Source organism: Channa argus, chromosome 7 (genome assembly GCF_033026475.1).
Source record: "Channa argus isolate prfri chromosome 7, Channa argus male v1.0, whole genome shotgun sequence".
Lineage (NCBI taxonomy): Eukaryota > Metazoa > Chordata > Actinopteri > Anabantiformes > Channidae > Channa > Channa argus.
The window spans coordinates 24114410-24126635 of record NC_090203.1 but is presented as its reverse complement, the minus strand read 5'-3'; the positions used below and the strand labels follow the sequence as shown (position 1 = coordinate 24126635).

Sequence of the window (12226 nt, the reverse complement as noted above, 5' to 3'; positions counted from 1 at the left end):
ACATGGCCTCACATATGAAACAAACAGACAAAGCTAAACTTCATTAACTCTGAAAGATAGAATATGGTTCAGTCTAATTCCCACTTCTGCCCCCTGCACTCGACCCACACTGTCTCCATGTGGAGGGCTCTTCTCAGCCAGTTAGTGCTGAGGGGAAGTGGACTAGAAAACCATGTAACAGTGAGTGCACTTGTGCTTACCTAATATACTCCATTACCTCTTTACAGAAGCACACATGCCAAGAATGGACTAAACATCATACAAATTTAACTGCTCTCTCTGCTTTGTCAGAGATTCTTCTGAATCTGAACACATAAACCTTTTTCAGTATGCTGCTCACCCTGACTCTTAATGTGAGCAACAACAACAGGAGGATGTGATGTGAGGTTAAAACACTAAAAATCTCCCTCTGTAAATCCATTTGACTTGTATCTCATTACATATGCATGTACAATGTTTTTTTTTTAAGGAACATTCATTATTATGCACTGTATGTTTCCTTGTGCTTACAATGGATGATGCAATGTGTTTCCACAGTTAATCTGATACCTTATCTGACCAAGGAAGTTCTGTTAGTCTCCTGCATATTGATGCTGGTGGTGCATTCAGGGACAGTAGGTAGCAGTTGTTGCATGGGAAAGTAGTGATCCAGAAAGTTAGAAGGATCTCGTTTAGGCTGTTTAAAATTGTACAAAAAAGCCCTTTGTGATACCAGAACAACATATTATTCATCATTAATAGAGGAAAATCAAGAACAGCCCCCAGTTTCTGTTCAGCACTGTAGCCAGGCTGACTAAGAGCCATAGTTCTGTTGAGCCTAGTTTTCCCTTAACTCTAAGCAGCAATGACTTCATGACTTTCTTTATGAATAAAATTGTAGCTATTAGAGAAAGAATTCACCACATATTCCCCCTAAATATTACAGATAGATCTTTATGTACAACACTGCTAGAGTCATCGATAAGGCCCCAAACCCTCTTAGACTGCTTTTTACCCAGAGATCTCTCTGAGTTAACTTTAATTATTACCTCATTAGAACCAACAACCTGTCTGATAGACCCTATTCCAACTAAGCTGCTCAAGGAAGCTTTACCCTTAATAGATACATTCATATTAGATATCATAAATCTATCTTTATAAACAGGCTATGTACTTACTATGTAATTAAACCACTACTTAAAAAACCCTTTCTTGACCCAGATGTTTTAGCCAATTACAGACCAATATGTAATTTCCCTTTTATTTCTAACATCCTTGAAAAACTAATTGCAAAGCAACTATGTGACCACTTTATAGGAATAATTTGTATGAAGACTTTCAGTCAGGATTTAGAGTTCATCATAGTACAGAAACAGCTCTGCTAAAAGTCACCAACGATCTTCTCATGGCCTCAGATAATGTACTTGTTCTGTTAGATCTTAGTGCTGCATTTAATACCATTGATCACAACATTTTATTACCGAGACTGGAACATGGAATTGGGATTAAAGGAGCTGCACTAGGTTGGTTTAAATCTTATCTATCTGATAGATTTCAATTTGTTCATGTTAATGATGAATCCTCCATGCACACAAAGGTTAGCTATGGAGTTCCACAAGGCTCTGTGTTTGGACCAATAATCTAACTTCTAAAAATCGTAGATATGTAAAAATCAGTGTGTTATACATTAAATGAAAATGTATCTGCAGGCTCACTGTGTGACCACTAAATGGCAAGGAAACTTACTGAGTTATATTCTTTAAGAAAATTAGGGCAAAACCCAAATTAAAATAACAAATCCAAAAATCTAAATCTAATAACTTGTGCAACATATTTCTGCTATAAAAATAGAAAAATGTAATTACCCTTATGGCCCTTATATAATGAATAAAACTGAGGGCCATGTAAGGCCTTGCAGCAAGTAGGAAATTACCAGCATGATATTATTTGTCTGAACTTAATCATTTTTTTCTTATAGTTTCCCTTAAAAAAAAAAAAAAAAAAAATCAAAATTCCAACTAACACATTCATATAAACGTGATTAAGTTCCTTTCCTTCAGTATTGTAGGTGGTTATAAGAAAGAGCAACATCAAACTCTGCCTTTGGCACCTCAACACATTTCATGTTCAGAAAACACACTTCTCTGTTCTTTTGTAGCCTACAGAGTCAGTCTTTAATGTTTTTCACATCAAGAAAAAGGGCTTCTATGAGAACATTTGAAAAGGTGTGAGAGGGGACCAATCGTTTAGCGTAAACAAGTCATCAGAGAGATGTTTTAATCCATGTAAGCAGGTCCAAGCTGTATGCATGAAAAGGGCTGACTGCTGGTGTGACATTGGCACCGTGGAGACACATCTCCCAGCTGGGGAGGAAATTGTCTCTAATTGCTCCTGATTGGCTCCTGTTGACTCCTGATTAGGAGTGACGGCCTCATTAGCATGCTAGCAGTACAGAGCTGTCTTTAAGAGTCCAAAACACCTCGGCTGAAAAATACCCTACTGCCGCTGGAAAGCGTGTACAAAGCACCTGTCTGCAGACAAAGTTCAAGCTCAGCTGGGGCTGTTCACAACTTGTGATGCACAAGTCTGCCTCCCCACTCATTGAACGAATAAGTGAATGAAAATGAATACTTATATAGTCTGGACCTGAAAACACCTGAATAGCAGTGGCAGCTCTAAAAAATGCTTTATTGGGGTTTGCCAGACTGGGGCACACAGTCAAAATAGGGTGGCACAGTTGGAAAACCTTTTTTTAAACAATTTTAACTTAAATGTAAAAATCTTTCTGAAAATAATAAACTGCATAATAATATATAAACAGTGTTTTAACCAATGTCAGTGTCAAATAAGTAACTTTTCTACCATTTGTTTAAGACCAAGTAGTCATGAAAAAGGTTGGGGAGAAGTCCATCCTTTGCAGGGATAATCTGCCTGGCTGCTAGAAAAAATATATAGTGACAAAATACGTGAAACCACCTTAAATATACATAATAAAAATGTTCCTATCATCTTGTCTCTCTGACAGTGGTTTGCACCATTCAGATTTTGGTGGGTGGCCAGTGCCAGCCTTCCTGCTCCACCCCTGCTTCTAGGTCTCAGGTTTTCACATCTGGACAGTGCAAATATTTTTATTTATTCTATTCTTTTTCACAAAACACCTTAAGTTCTGTCTTGTTCCACAGGGATCATGAGTGAACGGCCACAAACTCTCAGTTGGTTGGAGATCTGGGCTTTGACACTCTAGAATATTTACATTAACAGTAACACTTTTCAGTTTAAAACGATGCGTTATTTTTAATTTCCAATTTAAATTTTTTTTCCTGGGAATAAATATAGCCTGTTGGCGTTTTTTTTAATTTTTTTAATCTTCATCAGGCTGAAGTTATTTTGCTAATGCAGTAAATATTCAGCTGGATGAGAGTGGGTGGAGTCAGGAAATGTTTTCTGGCCCATGGGAAAAAGTGTATGCTCCTGTGTACATACAGGAGAATGGACTTATCGACTCCTCAGCTACAAAGAGCAGCTGCTGTAACAAACACGTGAGGTGGAGGAGGTTTCTACTTTGAGCTGATTCTAGTTAACACAATGATTATTGTCTCTTACAAGCAGAAAACCTGCTTCTTGTCCAAATTTTAAAACGGATTTTCACTTTTAGTAACTCTCTCTGTAGTGTAGTTGTGAGTTTGCGGCACAATAACAAAGCAGCGCGGAAAAATTTAATCGCAGTGTTGTTTCAATAACAACAATAAAATCGCTGACACACAGGATTGGTGACAGGGGACTAAGGTTCAAGTCCAGTCAGCAATCCAGCAGCCCAACTTGCCTCCTGGGAAAATCCAGAGGCCCTATATACTACATTGTCACATTAACTACTGCCTGTAGATGTCGCCAAGTACCAAGACATATTTTTAAAATGATTTCTTTACGAATAGAATAGTCCGACATAGTTTCACAGGGGAAAAAAATCTTAAACACACACATATATAATATATAGAATCAAATCCCTACGTGACTAGTGTATGCCCAAAGTAAATAGATATTATGTCTGATGTTAGGATTTGCCGCTTTGCCGCAACTATTTGTTAATTAAATAACTCAGGATCAAATTTTCATTCTCACACACACATTAACTGGGCGTTCGATTACCATTATATTAAACTTATTCTGGCCCTATTGAAGACAATGTGCCTTTTTTGTTGTGAAGCTGCTGAACATAGGGCGACGTAGAATAATTTTGTTATTCTGCTGCGTGTTTTATTTGCAACATTAAATACAACCATCTCTGCATGTGTCTGAGCGAGGCGCTTTGCTTTGCAGATTGATGGCAGCGAAGACTGTTTTATAAATCAACTGCTGCTCCCTGTTTGTGCATTTCTGTCTTTAATCCAGCCACACACACACAAACACACCCACACACAGACACACACACTTGAACAGAAGGCAAACAGGCCTGCAATATTCAGTGTTTTGGGGAACATGTTTTTTTTTTTTTTTAAAGACTCTCTCTCGAAAAAAAAGAGTTTACATCCCAGCCTAGTGTGTGTGACAGAACTCACCTGGTTTGCCAGTAGACAGGATGTTTTTCGGGATGATGACTCTGTCCTCTGAGCTGCGGGCCCAGTCCACCATGCCTCTCCAGCCCTTCATAGGGAAGCTAATGTCTGCATGACCCACCACTGGTCGCTTGTGGATGCTCAAAACTGTAACATTTAAACATTGAAAAGACACTTTTAAGTCTCTCAGGTAACTTTGCTTTCTTTCTTGCGGTTAATCTAATATTCAATAGATTTTTCTCTATCCCCTGGTTCCTGCAATGGAAACATCGAACACCAAATAGTGTCTGGTCTAAAGTTCATGGTTGAGGGGTAGTACTGCTAAAACGTAGTTTTAGGAAATGCACCCTTAGAAGTCATGGATTTAGCTGTGTTGAGGTGTGTGACACACTGCTGGTGTGATAGCTTTCTTTTCTATTTCATGCCAATGAAGTAGTGGTTTACCTTGACAGGGAAGTAAAAAAAAAAAAAATATTTATTCACTCTGTTTTTTCATTGTCCCATGAAAGGGTTCAATGTATTTAACCTCATATCAGGATTTTAATTAATGACTCTTTAAAATTTCATGTTGACATTGAATTTAATTTTAAAAAGGAAAACAACGTGTGTTCCTAAAGAAAAAAAATCAGCTATCACTGGTAAAAATGTAGCAGAGATTTATATATTTATAAAATATTGCAGTATTGAAAGTTCTTTTTCGAGAGTTTACCAGCATGTTTTAAAAAATGCAGTGAATGTGTTCTAAAACAACACCCACTGATATTGTAGGTACAGCAACAGTATTAGGATCAAATTTGGAAGAAAAAATGAGAGAGATTTCCTTGACTCAAAATATTTGATTTAATTGTCAAAATGCAGATTTCTCTAAAAATTAAACTATTTTGAGAAACCTAGAAAACAATTTTATATTGCATGATATAAGCAATATAAGCATGGTGCAAACTACTAGGAATTTATAGCTTGTTATTGTGGTAAAATGATGATGTCATAGGTCAGATTAGATTTGTTCCGGGTCACTGAGTTACAGGCAAGGCTGATGTGTACTGTAACTGTACTGTAACTTGCTACAGGGCTTCATTTCTAGTGGTCTTTATTGTCTCAAAACAATAAAATAAATAAAAACAACACAACAGATATTATCAGTCATCATCTCCATAAGTATGTGTCAGTAGTGGCCCACTGCACTGCAATAGACCAGAGGGTGCAAATCATCGATACCGTAATGACGCTGCTTTAACAAAAGCTATACTGTCGATTATATTATAAGCGAGCTCAGTCTCCAGACATCCACAACTCTTTATGCACTCACACACATTTGCTATTAGACACTGTCTCAAACTCACCAAACAAATGTAGAGTGCAACTCCTTCATTTTGGCATGATTATAGCAGCAGGATTGATATGTGTCTCGAAACTAAAAGGGCTCAGCAGGATAGAAGAAGCCACAAAAACCTGATAGAACACTGCATTAATGCCAACTCAAACACCTAACGGCAGCAGGACGTGTTGATAAATCTACGGCCTGATGTACCGAACATATGCATTTTAATGCAGCTTTTCACAGAACCAGGACTATGTATTTTGGCCCTGATGGCCAGAATCAACTGGAGGAATCATTGCGGCAAAAAAAGACTTTGTTAATATTCATATAGACATTTTTTTAAATGCTCCCATTGCCTTTCGGTTGCATTTAAAGAGTTGTTTTGATAATTCCTCTAGCCAGTCCCTTCAGGATTTTGAAGGGACTGGCTAGGGGGGGCTAAAGTGTCTGATTGTGCCACAGTTTTTTCTGAAACAATTGTGATGCATGTTGCAATGCTTTTATTTAAATTGATTGTGGAAAATTCCCAAGGGATTGGTTGAAATAATAATCCAATTATAATTGACTGCAACATTGAAAATTCCCGTAGGGACTAACTAGTGACTTCCTTAGGTTGGTGAGTAAAATAATTAGGATTCAGTAAAACATGTTCTGTTTTGTCCTCTAACTATGCTGATGATGCTGCTGTCCTGACCATAACACTCTTAAAAATTAGTCTCTGGCAAATTTAAAACAACCTGTACTGAAATAGAAGAACACCTAACTTGTCAAAACCAAAGCCCAAAATAAGAGCAACAAACAAAGAAAACTATTAACTTAGTAGTTAGTTGAAGTTCAAGTCTGGTGAATTCCCACATCCTACACAAATGATGAGTTTGTGAGAAGAAACTCTGGTTTAAATATATATGTCGGCGGATGAACAAGTGTTCCTGTGCGTGGCTTTGCTTATGTTTGAGGTGTAGGAGGATAGAGGAGGGCAGCTGCCCCAGAGGAGGTACAGTATGCTGCTGGTGTGGGCGGCTATTTGGCTCCAGACAGCGAGGTGGCACCGATATAAACAGGACCTCTCATCTGGCCTCAATTCCCACATACTCTCCCTTGACTCAACTCAAACTCTGCCTCGTTTTTATCTGGAGGTCACAAAGAGCAGCAGAGCCTCTCTGATGAATGCAATACATTTCTTTCCGTCTATTTGAGAAAAAAAATGTAACTTTCACAGTCGTTGAACAATAAGAGGCAGCAGGTGGTTGTGAATGTGGTTGTAGAATCCCATGAGATGCATCTAAAGACTGGCTGCCCTGTGCAAATATCTATCTCAGGTGCGTCTATTGATGGAGACACAAGATAGAATTTAAATGGAAAATAAAAAAGACAGTTACCATATTTTCAAAATTAATTAAAACCGTCATTAACAACATTAGTTGTATTTGGAGGTTGGAAATTGCTAATCATCCAAAGGTCACAGTATGATCCAAGTCCTGAGTCAGACCTCAACTCCAGCTCCAGTTTAGCTTGACAAATTTGAAGGGAATCAAGTGATGACCGGTTGCTATGGATACCATACTCTTGTGAGGGGGCTACACAAACCAATAATTGCAAGACTTTCTTTAGTCCCTGCAGACATTCAGAATGTGGTGATCAGAGCAATTAAGATAAATTCAACCAATCCCCATGAATTCTGTTTTCATGTTTTATGTATTGTGAGTGGCATTGTTTTTGTACGTCCCCGTCATGCCTATCTATCATAAGCGCAGATACAGGCATGAGCTTCTGCTCAATGTTGGCAGAACCACATTTAGAGATAAGTTAAACTCTGTGTAGGCTGAAGAGCTACAGGACTGCTGTTTGCTCCGAAGGTCTACACCAGGGGTTGGGAAACTATGGCTCGCGAGCCAGATGTGGCTCTTTCGATGACTGAATCTGGCTCACAGATAAATCCTTACATTTCTTAACACGGCAAGTAATGAATATTTCCTCTGACATTTTAAAGTAAAACAGTACAGAAGTCACAGTGTTAAAAATAACATTCAAAATAAAAAAAAACCAACATTTTCATGAATTTTAATCCATACATCCCTTTTTCTACCGCACCTGTTCAGGGTTGCGGGTGGCTGGAGCCAATTCCAGCTGTCCTTCGGGGTACGGGAGGGTCCTACACCAAAGCTCTATTTTTGTTGGATAATGCGGTAGCCTGCATGTCACTATATAATAGTTAGCTGACTAATCAAATAGTCAGCTAGCTATTTTATGCAGAGCAAACCCTTTTGACGAAGAAGATGTTAGAAAGAAAAAAAAAAGATGAGGAGTAACGTACACTTCAGCATGAATGGACAGAGGAATTCGCGTTTGTGGAGAGAGCACGTTCTGTGGTCTGTCTAATATCCACTGATAAAACTGACCATGTTTGGCTCTATGTATGCATGTGAGCAGTCGTTCTCACATCTAAAAAAACCTCAAGAGCAACCTACGATCACTTTTAACGAATGAAAGCCTCAACGCCTGCAAGAAGCTTGACCTCACCCCAGATTAACCAGATTACAAAGCCATCAGCAAAACCATGCAGCACCGTAAGTCACATTAATGGTAACAAGTATTTTATTTATGATTAGTTAGCTTCAATATAACAATGCTATTAAAAAGAATAAATTCAGACTTATTATACTCTAAAATTGTTGGTCTTACTTAAAGATTCATTTAGTTCTATTCAGTGTTAAAAATAATATTGTATGGCTCTCACGGAAATACATTTTAAAATATGTGGCTTTCATGGCTCTCTCTGCCAAAAAGTTTCCCGACCCCTGGTCTACACCATCACTGACCCCCACCCCTGCATGCCATTCACAGCGAAGGCACCATAAGCAGCATGAAAGGAAGTAGTTGAGGTGTAAGCGGCGGGGGTATTTTGGCTAAGTTAGTGGCTAACCCACATCAGCCGGCTATCCCCACCTTCGTACTGTCCAACATACCATACGCTCTTTGGATAATAACCAAGGGAGTGTTCACGGAAACACGGCTTAACAATGTTTCAGACCGCACTACTCATCTTGACCTGCTAACATTCTACCAGGCAGACAGAGCTTTCATCAAGGGAGGCCAGATATGACATTTTGAGGCACACAACAGCATCCCCCCCACACAGAAGACCCCAGCCCCTCCTGGTGATCAGGTGTTGACGCTGTCTCTGGACAGCGTGAGGAGATCTCTTAGCACGATCAACGCAAGCAAAGCTCTGAGTCCTGACAACATACCTGGTCGTGCACTGAGAGACTTTGCGGAGGAACTCCCACATGTCTTCACAGACGTATTCGGCACCTTGCTGAGGTAGGATGTTGTCCTCACATGCATCAAAGCCACCACCAGTCCAGTCGAACTTACTCCTATCCTCATGAAGTGCTTTGAGCGGCTAGCCATGGGTCATACCAAGTCTACCCTACCCCCCTCCCTGTACCCCTTTCAATTTGCCTACCAGTCAAACCGCTTGACCGCCACTGCCATCCACAGAGCCCTTACTCACCTGGACACAAAAGACTCATGTTAGAATGCTGCTTGTAGACTTTAGCTCAGCAATCAAAACTATCATCCCATGCAGCTCATTCACGAACTGGACCAGCTAGGGCTCAACACCTCACTTTGCAACTAGCTGTTGGACATCCTGACAGAGAGACCACAGGCAGTACGGCTTGGCAGTGACACTTGCAGCACCGTTACTCACAATATAGGGCCCCCTCAAGGATGTGTGCTGAGCCTCTTCACCCTTCTGACCTAGACTGCACACTAATGCACAGCACTTCATTAAGTTCGCGGATGATACGAGTATGGTGGGTCTCATCAGCAATGAAGATAAGACACACTACAGATGCGAGGTGAGCCACCTGGCCATGTGGTCCAGAGACAACAATCTCTCTCGTTTGTATATGACACGGGTTTGGATGACAACTTCAATCTGTGATCTCTAATATTTGACAATAATCAGTTATGTACCTTATTTTAAAAATCAAAATAAAAACTCTAACATATATTACAATTTAGAAATGTTGCAATGCTGCTGCAAAATTATGCTCCAGCAATCCGTGTGTGTGTTTTTTGTAAGTTGGTGCAAATAGATATTTGTATAATTATGGCATGAATGTATGTTTTATTATTTTATGTATGTAAAACATGTTTTAATGTATTGTTGTTATTTTGTCTGTGAGAACAAAATTACAAATATCAAAGGGGCATGTTTTGTCCTCAGAGGAGAAAATCAGCCAGTGCTAACCAGCTCTGTGATTGGCCCAGTCTGAGTGTAGATTGACTCCAATCAAACAGATCCCGACCAGCTGAGTGAAGAGTGTGTTTGTGTCTTTTTTATTGCTGCCTGTTCTGCTTCCTGGTGCTCAGTTACCGAATGAGCACTTCTGCTGTCACTACATTCTAATTTCTTCCAGAATCTTTTGATGTGACTCACGTATTTGTTTACTGCATTCAACAGAAAACAAGGTGATGCAACTTAATTGGTTTTCTTAAGTTTTGTGATATATTAAATTTAAAGTTTTATGATTCATTCATTTTATGATGCCTGTTTTATTTTTTTTTGCCAAAGTGAGGTCATTCTGGACCCTCTATCATACACTCAAAAAGCAACATCAAGTGCAACGCTGCACTATTGTGTCTTCGTCTTACTCTAGTTAAATGTCCTGGGAGGTGGGTTGTCAGAGGAACAACTGCTTAAAGATGGGACTTTTTTTTGCCTTTACCAACACTTCTCTCATCCTCTGATTTAAGAACAGTTTTCCAAATGAGACACATGGTTCAAAAGTTTAAAATGCAAAGGTCATGAAGAATCCATGGGGGATCGGTTAAAATAACTGTCATTATTCTGACATTGCAAATTCCTGGAGAGGCTGTTTCCTCTTCAGGCTGAATGATATGTAACATTGATGCACACATACTAACTATGACTACACTTACTGGCCACCTTATTAGGTTCATCTGTACAATCAAATGCCATCCAATACAGCAGCTCCGACCTCGTTCAATTTAAATAGAAGAGGTGTTTTTAAAGAGTTGGTGGCCCTAAGATACACTCTAGTACTACTCCATTACCCACCACCTTGATGATAATCACATAGTAGAATTATCATCTTTCTGCCAGTTTCAACTTAAAAACTAAGAAATTCTAACCTGGTAAAAGTATAATTCATGGCAGAACTGCTACAAGTAATTGACACTAAATTTTTATAGCTAGCATGGAAAGTAACATTCCACTTATTGAATTCCACGCGTACAAATATATTTGAAGGCATTTGCAGAGATATTTTTGAAATAAGCAAGAACTGTATGGAGCTTAGTGCATAATTGTACTAAACCAAAAAGTTTTATTGCCCTTAACAAGTTCCCCAACTTTATTCTTCTCACTGTTTATAATCTCTTTAGTGTCTGCTATGGGCCAAAGCATTTGGTAAAATATATTTTTTTAATAGTCTGAAAATAAAATACCTTCCTGGCACTAGAGACTAGAGAAACAGTTATCAAATGTCATGATCCGCTGTGGTGACCCTGAACTCACGAGATAAGATGAAAGGACAAAAAAATAATAATAATAATAAAAAAAATAAGGCGAGACTACTACTCTTGAGTAGTAGTTGTTGACACTATTTCCAAATCACCTCAAACATATATTTTAATATTTAGTCATTTTTAATTTACAGTTATCAATCAGCTGCTACACATAGATATATTGACTCAAATCAACCAATAATGTGAATGAGAATCAGCTAAAAGAACCTACAGAACTGTTACTAATTGTAATGTTGAGTTCACCCAAATGTGACAGCTGCCCACAATTGTCAATGAAGAGCCAGCTTCACCACTGTGTACCTCCCATAGAGCACTACAGATTCAACAGGAAATTAGCTAAAAGACAGGAGAAGATTGAGAAATGTTAAACTTTATCCAAATATTTTATGGCTCTCACCTGGCTTTAGCTGAATTGTGTCATTCAAGTCAGGCAACAATGTACAGTATATCCGGAAAGTATTCACAGGCTTGATTCCAAAATTGATCAATATCATTATTTTCCTGAAAATCGTACAATAAAATCACATGTACAGAAGTGATTAATTTCTAGTACATTCTGTTTCCACTGACTATCCTTGAGATATTTCTACAACTTGACTGGAGACTTCCTGTGGGAAATTCAGTTGATTTGGAAAATCATACACCTGTCTATTGAATGTCCCCACAGTTAACAGTGTGTGTCAGAGTACAAACTAAGTCATGAAGTCCAAGGAATGTCTGTAGATCTCTGAGACAGGATTGCATCGAGGCACAGATCAGGGGAAGAGTACTGAAAAACTTCTGCAGCTTTAAAAGTCCCAATGAGCACGGTGGC

The 12226-nt window shown here is 38.8% G+C and overlaps 1 protein-coding gene across 11 annotated transcripts in view; it reads right to left on the bottom strand.

The window, feature by feature from the left end:
- adgrb1a (adhesion G protein-coupled receptor B1a) overlaps window positions 1-12226 on the bottom strand; it is a 153911-nt gene that overhangs the window by 61584 nt on the left and 80101 nt on the right. For all 11 annotated transcript variants that reach the window (XM_067511024.1, XM_067511017.1, XM_067511027.1 and 8 more), the window contains one exon: window positions 4536-4679. In XM_067511024.1, the coding sequence (XP_067367125.1) occupies window positions 4536-4679 (144 nt within the window). The remainder of the gene's footprint in view (window positions 1-4535; window positions 4680-12226) is intronic.